The sequence below is a fragment of the Polyodon spathula genome, chromosome 9 (assembly GCF_017654505.1).
Source record: "Polyodon spathula isolate WHYD16114869_AA chromosome 9, ASM1765450v1, whole genome shotgun sequence".
NCBI lineage: Eukaryota > Metazoa > Chordata > Actinopteri > Acipenseriformes > Polyodontidae > Polyodon > Polyodon spathula.
This window is the reverse complement of record NC_054542.1, coordinates 28516489-28539659: the sequence shown is the minus strand read 5'-3', so window position 1 is coordinate 28539659 and position 23171 is coordinate 28516489. Positions and strand designations below refer to the sequence as shown.

General features: G+C 39.9%; 1 protein-coding gene across 2 annotated transcripts in view; it reads left to right on the top strand.

Annotated features, from left to right (window-relative positions):
- si:dkey-100n23.5 (cyclic AMP receptor-like protein A) overlaps nucleotides 1-23171 on the top strand; it is a 112941-nt gene that overhangs the window by 59393 nt on the left and 30377 nt on the right. For both annotated transcript variants that reach the window (XM_041259086.1, XM_041259087.1), the window contains 3 exons: nucleotides 1823-1861; nucleotides 9789-9867; nucleotides 18438-18485. In XM_041259086.1, the coding sequence (XP_041115020.1) occupies nucleotides 1823-1861; nucleotides 9789-9867; nucleotides 18438-18485 (166 nt within the window). The remainder of the gene's footprint in view (nucleotides 1-1822; nucleotides 1862-9788; nucleotides 9868-18437; nucleotides 18486-23171) is intronic.

Sequence of the window (23171 nt, the reverse complement as noted above, 5' to 3'; positions counted from 1 at the left end):
GAAGGGCCATCCCAGGCCTTACTGTGAACTCAGTAAGTCACACATGAACTTAGTTGTCTGTGTTTGTTTAAGTTCACAGTGAAAGCTGGAATGGGCCGAACTGTCATGGGAGTCTTATTTGTACCCCTGCAACCTTTGTTTCTACAGTAAATGAGAATGTATTTTTTAAATTACCCTGAGTGACAAAGCGATATAGGGCTGAGGTACAGTGAGTGGCCCGTGTTTAACCATACCATACTTTTTAACCTTTCTCTGAGACCACCTTTTCTCTGCTTTTAACTACGTCAATAACCTATGGAGCCCTAACAAATACCTCTTATTCCACCATCCCACAATTTGAAGAGGTATTTCTTTATTTTTACAAAAAAACGCAACCTCATGGGCATTATTACTGTGAAATGAAAACTAAACCGCCCCCTTTAGTTTAGACGCTTCGCTAAATGCTGCTGTATTCTTTGGGGCTTTAATTGTGTTTACTGCATCATGCAGACCATTAGCAGAGAGACAAATTAAAACTGTCAGTGGCATATGGTTAGTCACTAAAAGGTGCTTTATCTCTTCCTATGGTCTAGCAATTAGTTGTTGAAAACAATGCGCAGTTATTTTAATAAAAACTATTTAAAGGTAGATTTTTCCACACGAAATTACCTTTATATAGAAACTTTAAGGAAGGCCAATACAAATGATTCTCTCAAGGAAAGACTTTTATTATTCTTACATCAATTCAATAAGAACAAGAGAAGATTGGTTGACCAAAAACAAGTTAAGACCTGCACCTTTGGAAGCAGGCAGTAGTATTTAATTTACAAATATTGATCGGGTTAGTGCAGCATGTTTCTTATTTATTATAAAATGTAGTTCCGTTAGTGCATGTGGTTATTCTTACAAAATAGTAGTTTTATGTACTAATAGATAAATACTTTTCAGTGCTAGCAAACAGTAACTAGAATATTAATCAAATATGTTTTTATTTTATTTGCCTTGTCTCTTAATTTTATAACATACCTTACTAGTCGGTGAGGTGTTCATTTTAAACACAGATTATGTATTTGCACAAAAGCTCTATTGTCTGTGGCCTTAAACACTCCTGAAGTCAAGTTCTCAGTTCTTGGTTAAGAGCCAATAGATTCAGCTTGGAAAACAAAAAACTGTGCTTTGGCCTTGTTCTACTGTTATTCCGCATTGGGAAAATGTGTGTGTTTGTGTCAGTTGAGCGCGTCACAAAGGTGTTTATGGAGGTGTGTTCACTCTACACTTACACTAGAGTTCACTCTTCAGTCTGTGTACTGTCTACTTTAAGTGGTCTTCAGTTTCACCAACTAAATCCGCAAGGACTTAGTGACCTAGAACTGTGAACCCCTGGACACATTAGGTCATTTCTAAGTGCTTTATTCTGACACTTTCAGGAACCTGTGTCAACTAGATGAAATGGTCTTTGCTTGTAACAAAAAACATGTCCTGGAATTGCCAACAAACCTACCTAAATCATTCTTTCAGCAAATATATATAAAAACCTTTTTTGGGCAGAAATCTTCAGAGCAAATTGCTGACGGTCTCGATTTATATCGTTCTAGGAATTGCTGGCGTTAGTCAAAATAAAATAGGTTACACAACATTGACAATAACAGCAGGGAATGTGACTGACTGCAAACCCAGGAGAAGTCTGAAAAGTATTTGCCAGGAATACTGTGTCTCTGTCTACTGGCAGAACACACAGTTGAGGAAGTCTTCTTTCTGACAAAAGGTCCTTCATGGCTGTGTATTAATAGCTTCAGCTGTGCGCCAATTCCCAGTATAGTAAAACCTCCCTTTCTTTTCACAGCTGGATAACAGATGATCACGTAGCCTGGAGATTTGGCATGTAAGTACCCTTGTCGAATCTATGCCCAGACAAAGACTGGCTTGCATCTAGTTCATCAAGATACTGAACTGATTACAGAAAAGTTGGAATCACATGTGATATGTAGCACATGCTTTTGCTGAAATGAGCAGCCCATCACATGAATTCTCAATCTGCTAAACAACAAGCATCCCTGACATTGTGTCGTACAAAAGAGCTGCATCTCCCTGTTGTAAGTCAGTTTCAGTCACAATAGGCAGAACACTGAATCTGACAGGCTGTGATAGAAGGCAGTAGTCATTGAGGTCAAGTTTCCATCCTGCTGCATTTGACAATCAACAGTTCCATCTGCAGAGCACCTGACAAAGACAGCTTAAGTCTGGACTTTCTGTGCTGTTTTGCAGACATTTGTGACTAGAGGTGATCAAGCTTTTTGATGGAACCACAGGAGAACAACTATTTAAATAAAAAAAGAAACATGCTAAGCCCTGCTTAAAAGTAAAGGCAAATGCAAAAGCACATTTTCTGAGACACATAAAATAATTGTAACCATTTAAAACTAGCAAGTGATGCAGTGTGCCCCTTTTGTAGCACTGTGGTCTGGTAAGGGATAAGAGACATAAGAAAGAGGCTGTGGATTATGGGCCCAATGGGAGCCATGTGACCATACCACATTATAACCTGTTCCCCTGTGTAAAGGGCCGCCTTACACTCAGAATGCACTGCATAATGGCTCCTTCCTTCAGCTAAGTTGTTTTCTTGCTGGTTGCATATTGTTACAATTGTTTTAATCTTAATCTGCCTTTCCAATTTTAAAATTGTTGCTTAATTAGTGGGTTTCATTCACAGAAAAATCTTTCTTCTTTGCACCCTAGCTGATCTTTAAATGGGGTGTGGTTTTGAATGCCCAGATCCCAATTGTTTGAACCCCTGGATTAATGAGTTGAACTGTAAGTGTGAGGTGTAGAGCTAGATTACTTTGTGTGGCGAGCTTTTCCAGCACTGCAAGTTCTGCATCATTTGTTAAAACCCCAGAGGGCGTTTCTAGGAGACAACAGAACTGAATGTATTGTGTTTCAGCTGTGGACTCGCTGTATGGGAAGTCTTACAGAGGACAATGGGATATTTGTGGCTTGATTAGAAGGCTTACGTGACCTTTTAGAAGTAGCAAAGACTACAGTGGTTTGCATAGAGGGTAAACAGTACACCACTGTATAGTTATTTTTCAGAGTTTATTTTACAAATATTAAAATAAGGACAAAATTGGTAAAAATAAATAAATAAATAAATAAATAAACATTTAATTGAAACATCTGTAAAAATCAGGAATTTTTTTTTCAGTATGCACACTTTACATGTGGAATATGATGCGTAGCAGTTCTGGTTTCTGATTAAGTTTAATGTCCCTGGCATGTATGATGAAGAATCTGTGCAAGTTGAGGCCACATTTTCCCAAGTTAGCTGGTACTTTGCGATCATTTGGGCAATCGCTGTGCTGACGGAAGTAGTATCTAAGATATGAATAGTATCTGTAGAATGGCGTTCATTGTTTTAGTGATACATGTATAGTGTGCCGTTTAAGATGAAATAAGCTCAGGAGGTGCAACTTTAAACCTTTTACAAAATCCAACCCCGCTGACTGAACCCTTACCTGAAACTAGTCAAGTTTCTGCTGAAGCTGAATAGCCAGAAACAGCCAAGACTCCGCCCTCCCTAAGTAGCTGTGATTGATGTGTGACCCAAATGTAGAGGGAGGTGATGGCTGCAGGGAGTGGCAGATAAAAGACAGACGAGAAGCTCTGCACAGATTTGCTCTGTGAGAGCAGCCTTCTCTGCACACCAAAGCTGGGGAATAAATTACTGCACAGCCCTACACTCGCCTCATTCCCGCAGTCCTTCAGACACTTTTTCACATTGTGACAGCTACACTCCTATTGATCAGGCTGCCCTTCAGTGTAGGTGCACTTTGTCATCCAAAATATACATATGATCTCTATTACTAAATTGCATTTGAGCAGTCTGGGAAGTGCATAGGTTTTCAGCCATGGGTTGCACACTGTGGTACAGCTACCTTTGTTGAGTTACAACGGAGACTAATCCTCTGCTTTATCGCTTTGGAAGTCTTGCAGCTGTGCCTGTGGGTCTGAGCAAATATTAAAAAGTCTGCCAAGTTTGGCATGGTCTTTGCGGCCAGCCGTTATTGTTATTGGCTCCAAAGCAGCAGGAGCCCTTTTAACTGTTAGTTTGCAGATAAGCAAAATTCACACAAGGGAAGCAGAACTGTTCTCTCTTTTGATGAAACTCAGTGGCAGAATAAGAAACTGCTTCTCAAAACTGTCACTTGGAGAGCTGGATAAATGTATACTGTTTATTTAAACTGATTTTGTATCTTTTTTTATATGTTGAAATCCATGCAAACGAATTGTCAAATCTCCAAACAGTACAGTAGAAGCTGTCATCCAATTTCATTGGTTGCAGAGGTCCATTGGAAATGTGAAAATATGGTATCTCGGAGTGAGCTGTTGTACTACATTGTAGTTGCTTTTTTAACATTGGGGCATTATATTAACAATGTCAGGTACATCAGGGTAATAAGTAGCGAAAGGGGAAGTCTTTGGACTGGCTGGCCAGACAGTTCATTTCCTGGGTCAGGAAGTCGGTCAGCCTGGAAGAAGGCGAGACTCCGTTGCAGGAACGTATTGACCCGGAAGGTAAACGAGGTAGCAGCTGCAGGCAATAGAGACAGCTGCAATCATTTACCAAGGGGTCATGCGTGATAGCGTAAAGGGGGCAGAGAATCGTAAATCTTTTCCTTCGCTTGGTTTATATTGAGAAACTGGAAGGACCATGTGAGGCGCAGTGAAAACGTTGTAAAAGTATTTTGTGAGTGTTTGTTTGTTTCTCGTGTTGTTAGTAATTGTCTTGTTTGTTAAATCACCAGACGGCTAAACACGAACCCAGAGCTGTTGACACGGGCCAGCACAAAACCGGATCAACTCTGCACTACAGTTACAGTTAACATTGTTATCACCACTTGTTCACAAATTTAGCACGTATTATATTATACTTCACCACAAGCACTGAGAGCACACACTTTGGACTTGTGGTCGAATTGTGTGTGTTTAGTACTGTGCTTATTGTTTACAGGACTGCAACCCTTTTCACTACTGTGCAGTACACGTTGCTGTGTATTGCCAGTTGCCAGCTCATTATTATTTGCTGGCTGGTCATCAGACAATTGGATTAATAACCATTAAACAAACCATTTCACCCGTACTTTGTTGCCTGTTTGTCTGGGGATTACTGCACCAGCACCGCACCTGCTATACACCTGCTACTAATTGCCACTTTGCCACAATACTATACAAAGACAATCTGTGAAAATGATTGCAAATCAAAGCACTGTAATGCAGTAATTGGCATTTTACAAAAAAAGCATTCCAGAAAAAGTTCATGCCATGCTTTGTCAATCCACGCCAAAGCAATCAGACATTGTTATTTTCCACTGTAAGTGCATGTTAATCTGAAACAGAAATGGCGTTTACATTTAAAAAAATCAAACAAATGCGCACACAAACACAAACTGGCTAAGGAGGGCGGCATCTTGTTTCAGCTTTTTAACGGCACAGTAATTATATTCATCCCTTGCTTGCTCGTTTTCTTTTGTTGAACATGGTTAAACTGGGCACTTTGTTTTACATGAAGTGACATGTAAAAAGTGAAACTGAATTACCAAATGCACAATATTTTTGGTACAGGATGATAAGTTCTGCTATATTTCAGACTATTCACAGAAATTCTCAGTTTATTAGCATATTATTAACCACCTAGCCCAGCCTCATAGAGGTCCCTGTTCAGACACATGCTGGGTCCGGGTTAGCCCTGGTGATGTATCTCTGTCCTAGGCTGAATCCCGGGACAGTCCAGGAATATCTCCCGAGTCACCATTTTAAAAGAGCTTGTCCTATCTGGTCTCTAATACAATTAGCCTGCATTATTTTATCAGAATTGTAGCACACTGACTTATTTATGAAATAGAGTAGGAAATACAGTATGCTGTTCTGGCTCTACAGTTTTCGTAGTCTGTGTGCTTGAACGGTGCTAGCGAGTCCTCTGCAGCAGTGTGAAGCTGAGCTGGGGATTAAGGACTGACGTGAGGGGTGGCTCTTCATTAACTCTAATTACATCAGTGAAGAATGGAGATTAGGAGGCAGACAGCGGAAGAGAAACACTTGCGCGCGGCACTAGATTGATACAGAAGCAGATTAATTGGTCTACCGATTTGAAGTCTGATGGTGCTGAACCGAACGCATTAGGATGCACACTTAGAAATGCAGTTTTGTTTTGTGCTGCTGCACTAATGTGATGGTTTCATTCACTGAATATAATCAACCACCCGCATCAATAACAGCTTATAGAATCAAGAAGATCTACCTGTTTTTTTTTCACTCCTTTACTTCTGGATTCCTCGGTTTATTATAGTTTCTGTATTTTTTTTTCCGCCCCAACATAATCACAATAGCATTGATATTTATTATCCATGTACACTGGGCCTTTAAAGAGAGTTCCTCCATTTTCACTTTGGCTCCGGTGAAGTCCGTTCTTTTGGCCACAACACTACAGCTTTTCTTTCTGTGTTACAGGTAACAAAACCCCATCTAAGCCTTATACCTATATAGCTGCACTAGGGAAATGATGTGGGGTCAGCAGAAATCCTATTACCTGCAACACAATACTAGAACTTGTAGTATAGTTGCAGGACACATTTGCGTGAGTCACTGCAATATAAACAGAAACTTACTGAAAATGATTAGTAAGATAATAAGAGCCAAACATGTGATCAAAGTTACGGTTACATCATTTGTCAATTGTAGAATGAAGTCAAACAGTCACCTCTCTCCACCCGCTTTGAGTTGTGTTGCTGCTGGTTTTATTTTTACTGTATACCCGTGATTTTCTTCATGCTTGTAAGGGGGGAGGTATTGCTGTATATGAATAGAAATAGATTGTATTAGAAAAGATACAGCTCAAGTGGTTGATGTTACTATCTGCCACCATCTGAAAATCTGGATCTGGTAATGCCTTTTACAGCACCTTCATAACTGATCCGGTGTTCAAACAGATCAAATTAAGTCAAGTTACCACAGCGCACATTGAGCAATGGTGTCTTTTGAATTTCACTTAGTGCCCACACACTTTGGTCGTATTGATTGGAGATAGTTACACGTTCCAGTCCTAATGTACATTATGCATTTTTAATGAAATGCCAGAGTTGTTCTACAAGCAGGAGACACTGTGGCGTTGCAGCACCTTTAAAAAATGCAAGCCAATAATCCAATAAAATCCAGCTTGGGGCTTGATTTCTAAAGGTTGTGCTCCACTGAAATATCTGTGGCGCATCTGTATCATTCCTTGTGTCGAGTGACACTTTTGTCCCTGTGTTTTCTCTGTAATCTTAAAATGGCCAGTCAAGGTTCTGCTGTGTATTTTTTGTATGATCCTAGAGGCAGCGGATCTCAATACTGGTGCCTTTAACTCTGTATTAATCCTGTTGGTGTTTTCCCCCAGGGGTGATTTGTAGGACTTCTTATTAACATCTCTGTGGTGGAGCCTGTTGATGGGTTTAACTAAGGGCTCGCTATTAGAATCCACCACTGTTTCTATCATTTAGAGACAGCATGCTTTCAGGCTATATCGTCTGCATAATCTGAGCAATGAAAGGGTGTCACATACTATGTTTCAGAAGGCTTTAAAAAACCTGAATTAAACCTTAGAACCTTTCCACATGAAACCCACATGAAAAAAATTTAAAAAATCAATTACTCCTAATATTCGGCATTGCTAGTAAATAAAACAGGATCAGTTATTTTTTACACTTGTCATTGATGTGGTAGGTGGTTCATGAGTGCAGTAAAACACAAAATAGCTTTCACTGGGAAGGGCCTGTGACTTGGAGGTCCTGCAGCTCTTACTGGGTGATCGCGGTATATGGGAAGGTCTTTGGTTTATTCTCAGACTCACAGACACATGCATGTTAGAAGGTTACAATAATATAAAATAAAAATCTTCTGTATTGGTGAAACCTATCACTGTTACCAGTGCTGATCATGCTGATCTTGGCTGGGGGCCATTCAGCATTTAAAGAGTTAACAGAAACTAAGACATTGATGTAACACAGATTAAGTTAGAGATTGCAGCTGAGTAATCAGCAGCTTCATCAAGCTGGTCTCTGTGTTTCATCTTTGTAGTGTGACTCGCTCTTATCCCATAGACACAGTAAGGCAGTTGACATGTATCTGTGTTTTAATCTTTATTAGACACTCCCTTACTTTGGGCCATTAGAAAGTAACAGATCCCAGATGTTTTCAATGGGGAAACCTGAGAAGGTACTTCCAGCTTTTTCTCTTTGCAGTTCCTTCTACTGTGTACCTTGGAGATTGTGAAGTGAGAGTCTGATGTGTCTTAAATTGCACTGCCCTCTCCTTTAGTGGTTTGTCTTTGAGACTAATTTAGCTCACAATAAATGACAGAGCAGACCTCAATGCAATGCAATGTCTGGTGTTTTACTCCCACCCATGACTATTGTAACAAAGGTACTGAAGTATCAACCCTTCAATCATAAGATATGCAGCAATACTAATAGAAAATAATAATTAAAAAAAAAAAAAAAAAACTGTTTTGCCAACATTTCAACTAGAAGTCTTTATTACTGAAGACATTATTCAATACTTCTCATCAAAGCATGTGTCAAAGAGTTTTACTTGTGTCTCTTAGTACTGCATAAATAAGAGAACCAGTCTACTATTGTTCTCCTTCTCATGGCTCCTGCCTCGCTGCAGTGCAGTTTGCCTTTAATCTGAGCTGCGAGTGATGATCTAGGGTCTCTCGTTACATGCTTGGCTGGGAATCAAGTAGCGGTTAGATATCGGTGTTTTGTGACAAGTAGTATAGTGGAAGGTAAAATGATCTGTGGCCTTGTTCCAGTTGCCACTGCTCTGTTTGATACCTTCACATGCACAGTGTGTTGATCACACCAAGCTGGTGTCATGAAGGTTGCTCCTTTTTGTAACAAATAGCATTCTTTACGTCAGGATCTTTTGGAAACATGAGCACTTTTCAGACTCAAAATAAGTGTCATTAGAAGAAAATCCTTTGAGAGTATGCTTGCTCTGTGAAAAAGTGACCTGCTGTTAGAGTATAGATACCTCTGGAAAACCGTACTGTAATGCTGGACCCCATGACTTGTCTTATTTCTAGTAATGCCCTGTCTACTGCCACGTGCAGTTTGCAACATTGGCTCAATTTTTGAAGGCTGAACTCAGATTTATTGTAACTTACCATGTTTTTGTTGTGTCACATCTTTTCCATGCCTTGGAACATTTGTTTAATTTTAAAAATGTGCCAATTGCCTTATTTCCCTCCCTGCAATAATACAATTTTATCACCCACATACACTCTAATATACCTCAGCCGCTATACTATAAGTAACCACCCGCTAAAGGGGCGAAAGATGGGTCATTCTTCACGGTCTAATAGTGGTCTGCCAACACAGGTGCCCCAGTAGTGGTAGTGCCAAAAATTATAGTGACAGCCAGGCAGCACGGCTCTTCAACGGCATTTTTATGACATTATTTAAATTATACAGTAATAGTTAAACACTGTAACCTTACGAGAAATGACAGACCCAATATATGTTTTGCAGATCGATCTGTAACACTAATACTGGTGCCTAAACACAAAGTTTATAAAGAATAAGACCATTTCCAATAATATTAATTTGTGTGTGTGTGTGTGTGTGTGTGTGTGTGTGTGTGTGTGTGTGTGTCTAAACATACCTTGACTCTGCTCTGTTGGGTCATGTTGCTGTTTTCCACTATAGGAGAACAAACTGCCTTTTGTATACGGCTCATCCTAACAGAGCTCTTACCTTTTGTCTATTTCCCTGCAGATGGTACATCCCACTGTTCACCCTAATTTTCCTGATGATACTCTGCTATGTCCGAATCATATACGTGGCCAAGGAACGGGTGAGACTGTTCTCCTTTTAAAATTTTACCTACCCTGTGATGTGCTGTAAAAACATAGCACTGATCCAACAGCATAGATAAGAAAATGCCAGTGTCAAGCATCATTTTCTGAAGGTGTATATCAGCTAGAAGCTGCCTGGTGGTTCTGTCTTGCCTGTTTATATATATATATATATATATATATATATATATATATATATATATATATATATATATATATATTGATATATATACACACCAAGCATCAAAAGAAACTTCTCTGTTATAACACATTTATTTCTGAAAAAAATTTGGTATATAAGTGATGGACATTGACAAAATGTTTTTGGTTTCTTTTTAATTACTCGATCATTCATCCTTGACCATGACACGCTTGAGTGACTATGACTGAAGCATATGCACTTAATCACCTAATTAGTGAGACAGTTGATTGGACACTGGATAAGGAGTGATTTCAGCTGCTGAATTGTAAGCTTGAATAAAAGCAATAAAGAAAGTCACAGAAAAAAAACAATGTACCACATCTGTCGAGAGAGCAGCGCTTTCGTGCAATCGGCATGTTGGAGGCTGTACTAGGGCAACATACTGTGGCTTGCCGTCTTGGGTGCTCACAACCAGCAATTTCAAACCTGGCGAGAGGGTATAGCCAGACACATTCTGTCAATGACAGGCCTAAAACTGGGAGACCAAGAGTCACAACATCTGCCCAAGACCGACAGATCATTTTGCAGCATCTTGGTAATGTCAGTTGTTAATCAGCACAATAAAAAGTTACTGAATCATCTCTAAAACAGAGTTTGTCATTTTTCGATCACATCTAGTGAATTTTATCCAAATATAAGTGATATGTTTCTTTTGATGCTATATATATATATATCTGTAATATCATTTATATATATATATATATATATATATCTGTCTATCTGTCTATCTGTCTAGTTAGCTATGCAAGCTGTGTAAACAGTAGAAACATTGTGATGGATTGTTTTAGTCTTTTACACATAAATGCAATTTGATTCCTTTTTTTTAATGACTATCAAACTGTTAATGTTACAGTATCATGTAATGTATGCTGCAGTTGCCATTACAGTTGCCGCTTGCCCGAGGATCGTGGTTAAAGCCCCTAGTCATAGAGGATAGTGGATGGTTCACTTCATGCTTGCTTACCATCTCCAGGATAGACACTTTATGTTTCTGACTCTGGCTTTTGTACATCCCTAGCAATTCTAGAACTGACCAATAGATAACAAGTCATGTGATTGCAGTAGTCATTAGGCATGCCATTAGGGCGTCATTAAAAATGATCTGCATGAACTCATACCTTCTCAATCATCGTATCCTCTTCTAGCACAGAACACGGTTCTGAAATTCTATTTGAAAAATGAATTCCTTAAATATTTTCTTTCTTTTTGAGTTTTGCAAACAATTCAGTGTATTTGGACATTGGCCAAGAAAGTGATTCAGTACCACATTCTTGAAATTATTTACAGTACCGGCTGTGTTAAAACTATAAAAGTAGAAAGACCTGAACTATTAACATGCCTTTGAATGTGGGCATCTTTTGACATCTCAAGTTCCAAATTTTTAAAAGAATCCTGTTGTGTTATAGCAATCTCTACACATCATCAAAATGGAAAAAAAAGTCTCATTTTTATAAATCCGTGCACTAATCTATTGAGGCCTGGAAATAACATTGGGCTAGCAGTTCACAGGTTATACCAGTTTGTTTTCCATTTGTTTCTTCTGTTTCACAAACACAATGGCAGTGATTTATTCACAAGCAACATAACCAACTGACTAAACTAACCTACTGCTCTTGCTCCCAAAGTCCCGTCCTCCCAGCGACTCCAGGTTGTTGCGACAGTCCTGGTTGGGCAGAGCCTTCACAGGCACCGTCATGCAGTTGAAGGGTTCCATAGTAGTTATTCTGCAGAGCGGACGCTGTCCTCCTTGATGTCAACAAAACGCTGTGTTGCATGGCGGTGCAGATACTTTTTGAGCTCCGCCCAGCCTCCCCTAGCACGCCCCCAGCCAATCCAGACCTCCCAATCAGCTCAGTGCCGGGCAAGCCTAACTGTTCAATTGGTTGCCAAGTAACGTGTTGCCTGTTCCACGTCCCAGCTACACACATTTGTGCAGGAATCAGCGACAGGGTGCTATCCATCAAAAAGTGTACCTGTGAAAGTGAACGTTTTTTAACATTATCATAATGGTGGAAGCCTCCTCGATGAATGATGACCATCTTATCCAGCTAATGCTGATGGCCTGTGGAGTTGGTCCTAAAATCTTGTTGCTTAGCATTTGGTGTATCAACGTGCCGGGTTTCATTGCTCTGCGCTGAATGTTCCCAAAGCTCGAAGTGGCCACTGGACTTATAACCAGCCTATATGTAAATACATATAAATAATAAACATCAATCCACCCCTGCCATTGCAGAACTGTAAACAGCTGGTGCAGCATAATGACAACCCTCAAACTAGATAACGGTCCCCGCTGATTAACCAGATTTATTCTGTCTGTGTAGGCAGAGCCTCATAACTCACTCTAGACTCTGCCAGAGTGAATTATGGGATCTCAGTTGTCACTCATGGAATAAATATGATATTCATAAAGGGCCCATATTGTTTGTCTGTAGACACAGAGATGTCTACAGATTTTCTCAGATAACAGAATTCCCAAAGTATGAGGGGGGGAAAAAAAAAAAAACCTTGGATCTGGTTTCTGCGGTGGGTCTGCAGTAAATTGCTTAGCACCCAGGTCCCTGCTGGTTTGTAATGAGAATCTCCTTTCATTGGGATTGCAAGTAAAGCTGCTGAAATGAGGTTACTGCTGGGCTGGCTGGTAGTCTTCCTAGCGCGGTGAACTGAAACTGGAACCACAAAAGAAAGGCAATACCTTTTACTGCAGAGCTCTTATTGCCTGAAAACACAGCTTTGGGGCACAGTTAAAGTGGTTCAGTTTGTGCCATGGAAGCTCTTGAGAGTCCGACAGTATGCCCGCATCTCGTTAGGATTCCTTTTTAATAATCTGTACCTGACTGGGGTCTAATAGTTCAGTTGTCAGAGCACAGGACTTCAGTGTAGAAGGTTGTGGTTTTCAAGCTACATTTTCCCTGTAAGTCCACAAAAGGACATCGAGACAGTACAGTCCTTCTCTGCTCATGTGTGAATGTTTCATCTGGGGACGGGGAAAACGAATAGACGGAATCCTGTCAGGCTTTTTTTGGGGTATAATTAACTAAAAAAATGTGGTCACGGGCAATGGAAATTGCAGTTAATGTTTTTAAACCCATGTATAAATGCAAAAGCAATGCGTTTTCCATCCCACATCAAGAGGACTAATGTTAGAAGAAAGTAACGCTGATGTAATTAAAATGCAAGAGCCTTTTTAAATTAGACTTTTAAACAAAATGCATAAACAGTAATGATGTGTACATAATGTGTAACTCTGTGTAGGGGTTCTATAGATTTTGGTGCTAACTTAATTACAGATAGTACTGGTCAACTCTGAAAAAATTAAAGTTAGGAAGAAAAATGCAGGTACTGTATCCATAAAAATATGAGAACCTTTTTTTTTTTTAACCATGTGGATTATATATTTAATGGCATGGTATACTTAGTCCCAAGACCATGTTTTTGAAATCATTCATGCAAGCACTAAATGTTAAGCTTGTAATTATTTCTTCAGACAGGCTTTAAGGTAGATGGGTTTAACTGTGCCTTTAGTCAGTGTTTTCAGTTTTACAACAGGGGTCAACGCCAAATGCCCTTTCCAGACAACAAGGTCAATATCAAGCCCAGGAGCCTCACCATCCCCCTGGCTGACTACTGTCTCCAATATAACAGCAGTCTTTGTCAAAGCACAGCACACAGATCAGTTCCATCTTGGCATAATTAACAGTCACTGTCTTTTTAGAAGATTCCACAGACTGAATAGCAGGGTGATCTTCAGGGCAAGAATAGGGATTAAGTAGCTCCCGTCTACATTGCGTCAGACTCCCAGTACTTTAAAGACATTTTATTCTTTAATGAGATCTGCAGTTATTTTAAGTGCATCTTAGAGAAAGCGTAATATGTTTTAATACGACACTTAATAAATGACCAGTTTTAATTTTAAGGGAAATCTAACATATGTAATGTGTACCTTGGCAGTTTGAAATGGTGTAAACATGTATCTGCTCTCAAAATAGGGTTCAGTACATATATAAAAAATATTTTATTGTATTAACAGTACCATATGTTTCTTTTTTAATGAGATCACAATATCCAGCGTTGCTCATTTTAAAATGCAGCTTTTAAGAGCACCCAGGACAGATGCTGTCTGGGGCTAGTGAGCTTTGAAGCCAGCGTCAGTATCAAAAAATAACCAGCGCTTGCTGTTGCTATATATCGTAGCTGCCGGTCCTGGCTTAATTGACGAGCTGTAATTCTGCACAGCCGCGCCACCGACGGCTGCTGAGCAAAGATTTCTTTTTTTTTTTATTTTGTTCTAATTGGTGGACAGCGGCGGCCCTTAATGGAAGCAGTCTGTGTTGAAGGGTTTCCGCTGCCTGTACAATCAATCTCCCCAGCTGCGCCTTTGCTCTCTGGAGTTTCTGAAAGCCCCTTTTGTAATAATAGATTGCTGTGGGTTACATAAACCCTGCCTCCCGCTGAGTCAGCCCTCTTCACTTGCGCTGACAAATTGATGCTTTTCTTGAAAAGCCACGCGGGGAGCCGCCGGAGAGCGCTGTGGGTTTTCATTTCACTACCGTGCTGCTGCTGCTGCTGCTGCTGCCATCTCCCTGTCATTGGAGTGAGCTGAGCTCTGTTTTACAATCCTCGGAACTGCACTGTCTGTGTGTGTCTCTGTCAAAATGCACTGTTTGAGTGAGAGTCTGTGCTTGTGTGTGAGAGTGTGTGTTTGTGCATGTGCATGCATGTGTGTGCATAATTGCACACCTATATGGGTGTGGGTGAGCATGTGTCCAGTTTTTTTTGTCTATATAACAGGAAACTACTTACGAGTCTGGGGCTTAGTGGAGTGGTACTGGAACATCATACAGTAGATAATCAGTAGAGCAAGTTCCATAATTTCAGCAATACAAGCCATGGTAACCAGGCTTATCTTGTGTTACAAAGATTCCCTATTCTTTTCACTGCTCCTTTCATTGTTTTGTAGTTGACTGTTTGCTTTTAAAGTCTAGTATTAATGGCATTACAAGCAGTCATTTGAACTGTTTAAAAAATAAGAGGCTTGTCGTTGATGACTCTGGAAATCTGGTTACCATGTTTCCTGTGCTATCTTTGGTCCCTGGTGGCTTGTAGCAGTACAGTTCACATTTGCATTAATTACAGTTGTGTCTTTATATTATATTACATTGTATTAACAACTCTAGTACTGCAGGAATAGGATATTCAGACTTGTTGCTAAATTGTCCTTGGATCCTAATAACCGTGTGTTATCTACACAGACACAGCAAGTCCCCTGTTACACTTGAGGATGTTTTCACATAGTTTCAAAGGTTTGCATAGACTTGGTATCATACTTATAGTTATAGATTCAGCCTACTTATAGTAACCATATTGCATATGCATGATCCTTAGTAATGTATACTGCTTGTTGCTCTAATAAACTGCACAATGTGGAAATACTGATTCAGGGTTTAGGTACTGTGTAAGCAATTACAATTCTGAGCTGCAAGGAAAATATTTTAATGTACACAACACTGATGAAGGTATTAGTAGTAACTTGCCTGCCTGACTTAGTTGTTCTTCTATGTAGAGGATTCCTGTGAAATAAACCGATTCTTAAAGGTGGCTACATCAATTCTGTTTTACTTTCTGCATCACAGCAAAACTCACAGATGTATTATCTCTTGTACAGCTGCAAGAAGTAGCATGAACATGCCTATTTGACTCACAGACTGCGTAAACATATTGACTCGAAGATTTTAAGGATCCCTCCTTTAAAATACTAGTCAGTAAGCAGCTCATGTAAGAACATCTACCTTGGGTAATGTAAGCAGTCAGTACCAAACTGTGGATGAATGCATTAAGAAGACGCCATGGAAATACATTTTAGTGTTAAATGGAACATGATCGTGGGTAAATAGCAACCTCAAACCAGTGAGAATCAAATAGCTTTGGTGTGTTAAAAGCATCTGTACAACAGCAAGCGAGGCGAGTGTTCTAAAGTATGCCTTTAACCCCTGCATGAGTGCCGTATCTGAAATGCATTCGTATCAGGAAAGATGGGGTCTGATCGTGGGCGCAGCTGTGAGCTTATTCAACTGGAACTCAACCCAGCTTGCATGTGTGAAAGCGAAAGCCTCGGCTATTCTTTACAGCGCAGGGTTATTAAATCTTTACTGCTGTAGTGCCGTGGCAGCAGACAGCCTCCTTTGTTTAGCTCTGGTATTTGGCTGAAACTCACACTCACATTAACATAGTTTGTTGCATTGTCTGAAAAACTAAAAGATTATGTACCTTATATACATTCAGATGGGCTTCCAGGCTTAAATAAACCTGGGCTAGTTATTATATCAATAATAACATTCCAGCAACTGGCACTGTGAAAAATCTTTGGAGATTAAAGAGTTAAGTTCTGCCTCTAATGAAACTTTGCCACAAGATCTTGATTTCAGACTGTCTAGGACCATTACAGTCTGTTTCCATAGTCGTGAAGAATTACATTAAGTCAACTGCGCTGTTCCACTGCGTGGAAGATATAGTGAGTTCGACCTTCTTTCTAAAGATTTCATTTAAAGCTCTGCCTATGAAAAAAAAAGGTTACAATTCTTTATTTCCAACAGCTTCCTTTTGTACCTGCACAGCCTTTGATCTCTGCAGTATAAAATGACATGAAGGCCCATTGAGTGGTGCATTACCTGCGCTGCCAGAAAACTGCAGGGCCTCTCCATCCTTCTCCCTGCAGCTTTCAATACAAACCTGCCATCTGACAGAAATCCATTAATGTCGAAGCATTCCCCTTGAGACTTTCAAAGTGGGGGGGGAAATGAGAAAGCCCTATTGCCTGCTGTAACAGACTTATCGCTGTCTGCAACCAGTCTGTGTTGGGAGAAGGAATTAAAAAGGCAAACAGAGTGCTTGGCTATGTAGTCAAAAGTGTAGGCTACAAATCAAAAGAATGCATTATGAGGTTGCATTGGTGAGATTGCACTTCAAGTCTGGCCGCCATATTACCAAAAGAACATTGTGGCCTTGGAGAAAGTCCAGCACAGAAACCAGACTAACCCAGGGCATAAAGTAATGAGCTATGAAGACAGGGTAAGGGAACTGATTTTCTTTGCCTAAAACAAAGAATAATTAGTGATTTTTAATTTAATCATAGCAGCCCTAGTGTACATTGGCAAGAAAGTTATACTAATGGAATCATTGTAGTGAGCTATTTTTGCATTAGCTCAGTAAGTGGTGCCAGCACCTTCCAATGCAGTGGGATGGGAAAGTCTTTTTTTTTTTTCCTTGCGCTACCTGGGTTTGTAATTGCAGCAGAGTCCACCTGTTGTGCAGAATCAGTGCCAGTTCCGACAGTCCCTCTGAATACAAATAACGTAATTAAATTAATTTGCACTGTAGAGTACCTGCTTTTTAATAGCGTTTCAGATCTCATTAAATTAACATATTGCCGCGTCAGTTAGGCACAGCTTCAAATGGGAATCGAACTTTCACTGTGCATTTGACCAGAAGGCCCTACATTCTGAGACCTGGTCTAATTTGACAGTGAATATTGACCCGTGTGCAAAGGCAATTAAAATCTCAAAATCCTGAGAGTTTGCTGTCTGTACTGAGCCAGCATTGCGAGGGCTTAGACACACTCCCAACACACAGCGCAGCGCTCATAATCCGGGCAGAATAAAACAATAAAAGAATAAAACTTCTATGGCGCTGTGTGGATTGTTTAAAGCTCATATTCTGTTTAGTTTCATTGTAAATCTGTGGCGTTTGAACAGGCACAAAAAGACTCTTGAGAAATGCTTTTGTTTCTTTTTCAAATGGTTGATCTTGTTTTGACCAGGTACTCCTTAGCTTTTTTTATGGTCCCTTATTTGTCAGTTGGATGATTTTTTTCATCTCTCTCACATAAGAAATCATTTTTTGCCAGTTAAACATCACGTTGTATGTCTGCTGTCCGATACTAATAATATTATGAATTATCATTTCAAGGTAGAGCAGATGTTACATGACATTTTGTGTCTTAAATGTGCCATAAACCATGGTTACAAATGTTTTTTGTTTGTCTCTTTTTTTTTTTTTTTTAGATTAAGAAAAACAGTTTACTGCAAATTTGCAGTATTCATACAGATCATTTTTGGGTTTGAACAAATTCGGTATGAGACATGCATACATTTGAAAAGAAAATTTAATTCTAAAGCATTTTAATGGTGTATTTCCAAATCTCACGTGTTTGCATGTTGCGACCTTAGCATTTCTGGGTTTTTTTTCTTTTTTATCATTTTTTTATGTAATATACAGTACCTAAAAAGTACTATATAAAATACCAATACAGTATACTGTGATATGCTTCTGTGGGAGACTTGAATTAACACTGGTCATTGTTCCTTTGTCTAGGTGCTGTCCTGGTCTGGAACCTTCAACCCAGAGAGAGAGTGGCGAAAGGTATGTCATTTCCTTCATTGCTAACAGTTCAGGTACAGGCTGGGTTTGTTGCCAGGGAAGGGCTTGCTATTTCTGTCTCACTGTAGTTACTGTTAGTGCTGTATCACAAATGACACATACCATAAAACTTAATTGAAGTGAAAAAAAAAAAACATTTGTATGTATTTCTTTTCTTTGGGGTTCTCAGATTATCCCCTGCAGCACAATATACAGTATTTAGAAAGTACTATAATGTGGTGATATTGGCTGTTGGTATTTATGGTTCTTTACATATACCAATTGTGATGGGACTTAGACATTTTTTAGAACAATGTTTTGTATATTAATCAGTTTTTTCATGATAATTCCAAGATTTTTAAAAGTGAATGCAGGTTATGGTAATTTATTTTTTCATGATACAAATAACGCTAGGTTATTATTTACATCTGTGGTGAGTTGTGGGTAATAACAACATACTTGTTTGTATTTTAGAGAGAGGAGTGGATGAAAATCATTAAGGGACCACTGCATTCTATAGAATTTCAGTCTTTGATGTAAAGGTCCACCGCAATGTAGTGCGGCAAGCTCTTCAGTGCTCGCCAGGCTGTTTGATGTGATTCTGCTTTTACATGTTTGCAGTAACAGCTGGCAAGCGTGGACAGTCAGTGCCTTTGAAGGGAGCAGGTGCAGGCCACTCTCTTTGAGCTGCACAGCTAACCCTTACATCTTTTGAAATCACAGTTGTTAAAAGCAGAGGCACACAGAAGTGCCAGCTCGATGCAGGTATTTTATGAGGACTTGGGAAGGGTGTATTTTAGCAAAGGTTTGTGTTTTCTACGGAAACTCCTACCTGCTTTGTGAAGGAAGTAGATAAACCGATTAAGGGCAGAACCTAGTCTGCCCAGAGCGTGTGAGTTAATGAAAGACGTCTATCACGTTTCACAACGTAATTGAACTGGGATCCTCTGCTTTCTACCTGCTGATACTTGGAGCATTCTCTACCTTAACAAAAAGCCTGGTTAATTGATTATAGTGAATCAAGTGAACACTCACTATTATTGTTTTAAACTAAAGTACAAGTCAGTTGCAATCCGTTAAATGTGACATTTCTGCTACCGCCTTTTTTTATCGACATGTGTATTCCCTTGTGGTGTTAATCAATACAAGGGCCACATGGGTCAGACAGCTAGGTGAAATAAAGTGGGAGGGTGGACCCACAGCCCATGCATTCATATCAGATACATCATGCTTCTATAGTGTAGCCTGCACAGGAGCATACTGCCAACATGCAGTTTAAAGTTACCAGAAATGAATGTATTATATTTAAATCTCAGATATACTACAGTGTAAAGTACATAGGGTTACTATTTAAGAGGCCTCTCCAAAGAGGCTATTTATAGATCCCCCTCCTCTTTTTTTTTTTTGTCTTTTTTGTCTTTGATCGAAATTTCCTAATCCTTGATACCGACACGCTTTTCTTAATAAATTGCAGTAATTACTGTATTGTCACCTAGCAACTGATTTTCCCTGTCCTAATTGGATTAAGGTTTTATCAGTTCTTACTGTACGTTCCCGCACCCTTCACTTTTCAAACGCATCACTGAATTGGCAGCAATTACCAGGCATTATTTCACTTGTTGAGCTTCTTTTTCTACATGTTGTAAATTAGTCCAGGCAAAATGTCCTTTGATATGGCTTGTATGGGAGGTGGTGATGATTGTATGTCGTTCTCAAAATAATTTTTTCATGTCTTGTCATTTGCTTATTTTTTAGGGTAAAATAATGTAGACCCTTTTCCCTGCTCATGTCTGTCTGTCTGAACTTCTATTAACTGTATCGGCCTCAAATGTGCAATTTTTAAAGAAATCCTTTTAAAGCATGATCTATGTTTGCAAGTCAAGTCTCTGGTTAGTACTGCACTTCCTTGGTCATTTTAGAGTTAGTGTCCCTACCCCTAAAGCTATGAGCAATATCTAACCAGCTTCTTCTCAGTTGACTGACATGACTAGTACTGCGTCAGTAGCGTGCTTTGACCCTGAAGACACTGCAGAGGTGAAATGACGTAGGAAGTGCAAGTTTAACAGACTTCCTGAAAGCAAGGAAACCGAGCTCCTTCTTTAACACTGTGTAGTTCCAGATAATGTGTTTCAAACAGTAGCACTCTGTGTTTGCTACAGCGTGTGCTTCTTTCCAAACCACATGGTGGAGAGCTATATTACAATGAAAGTGCTGGGCAGGTAAGATCTATGGAATTGTTTCGTGAGCTACCACCACTTTAAGCAGAACTGAAGGGTATTTCGTTCCAGCTCACTTTGATTTTGCTGCAGCCCACTCAGGACTTTGCTCTTATTACAATATGCCATATCTATCTATCTATCTGTCTGTCTGTCTGTCTGTCTGTCTAGCTATCTATCTATCTACAAACAAATGGTAATAAATAATTTCGATCACATTCCACATTCCATCAGGTCTGATGCCTCTTCGTTCTCTTCCATGTAATATGGTCAGATTTGAAAGGTGTCTCAGTTCAGTGCGTTCTGTATGTTTCAAAGGACTTGTTCTCATGGGAGGCAGTCCTTAGTGCCCACTGAAAGCGTGTTTCTCTAAGTTCCATGTCAGAGTGTCAAAGTGGCTTGGCTGTATTTCCATTTTGTTACAAAGTTTATGTTAATGCTGCCCCTAAGTGGTAAATGTAAATATTGCACGCTGTGTTTTAGTAATAGGGAAGCTTTGAGAAGGGAAGAAAATAAATAAATATTTAAGTGCTTCTTAAAGCACAAAGGCTATCAGTTGTCTTTTAAAATATAATCTAGAATGAGGTGATAGCTTCAAAGCGTTGTGAATTGAATGATATGACATCGAATCACCAATGAACGGATAACTAGCTATGTTTGGGTATTTTCAATCATTCCCAGTGGTTCTAAGTTTTCTTGTTCCAATCTCGAATTTTAATATTTATTTTCTGTAGCCGATATTATCTCAGTCTTTAGAATTCTAGTTGCCAGCTACTTTTTTGTACTTCCCGATTCCTTAGAAATCACATGATGCACTGACCTTTTAACTCTACTGGCCGCATAGTGATAGGATAAATAATGGTGCTTTTGGATGGTTATGATGTATTGGGTTCAGTAAACCTGCTCTGCCAGTAGGGGAATTGTTGGTTTAAGAGAGAACCTGAGTGCCACAGGGCCAGAAGGCCACCACTTAGAATTCAGCTTGGGGGAATACATGGTCTTTTGTGTGTCTGCCAGCACACACTGTGAGTGTGGGGGAGGCGCTGCATGTCGCAAGTCACCACTGAAACAGAAAAATCAAGACACTGCCTGTTTTGTTGATGTTAGGGAGAGCAGTGCACTTGTCAAAGAATAGCAAGAGCAGTGATCCCTTTGTAATGTCCTGGAGAATATAGTGTAGCTCTTAGCTTCTAGACTTGGGGAGCCTGAGGAGCAGTGCACTGGGGAAAAAAATATGTCCTTGGATTTCCTGTCAGACGACTAAAGTAGCCTTGCACTGTGCAGACAATAGAAATCCACTTCACATAGAGAAGCACACTCGCAGGCACGCAATCACATAGAGAAGCACACACGCAGGCACGCAATCACATAGAGAAGCACACACGCAGGCACGCAATCACATAGAGAAGCACACTCGCAGGCACACAATCACATAGAGAAGCACACTCGCAGGCACGCAATCACATAGAGAAGCACACACGCAGGCATGTAATCACATAGAGAAGCACACACGCAGGCATGCAATCACATAGAGAAGCACACACGCAGGCATGCAATCACATAGAGAAGCACACACGCAGGCATGCAATCACATAGAGAAGCACACACGCAGGCATGCAATCACATAGAGAAGCACACTCGCAGGCAGGCAAGCACAACCACAGTTACCAAATTAGAAGAGTTGGAAAATGTACCCTGATTGTGGCTGTAGGTTGGACGTGGCTGAATGATAATGGGTGCTTTGTTTCCCTGCACTTGTTAGGGTTTGTCCATGAGGGGTATGCTTATGTTGGATGCTCAGTGCTTAACTGTAGGCTGTAATGATATGAAAGATATGCTATATGCACGACATTCCTTTTGTTAAATTCCATGTGTTTTCATGCCCCTGAAACAGGGATGTCTAACTGAAATGTAGCATTTTCAACACAAATGAATCAGTGGAAAATCCAGGCCAGTGTCTGTAAAGCAGCTGATGGATTACCCTTCATGTAAAGGTGTGCTGATTCCATTTTTCATTGCGGGTCTGATCAACACTCCTGTTATTTTTTGCTTTTACTCCTGTCCATGAAATCCTGTGAATAATGAATTACCTTTCACATGAGTGTGTGCTGATTATTCCTGCAGGGGGATGTATATCGCCATCAGGATGCACTGGAGGTGCCCATCTGTTCTTTTGTCACACTTTTAGCTTTATCTTGAGAAGCGATACAGACATTCTATTGAAATATCTCTGCCATTTTGAGTTCTGAACAGGCCGTCCTAATTATATGAAACTACTGGTATGTGAAAGAAAAAGTTGCCTGCATGCTGCGGCGACTTAGAAAGCCTTCCCTGCATGCCATGTATTGCTGTTTCCAGTAATCTTTTAAGAACCTTGGAATACGCAGCATTGCTGCGCTGTACCTTTCTCTTGCCTTGCCTCTGCACTCTAAAGAGAGCAGTACGTTGTGGGCTGTCAACACAGGCAGCTTTC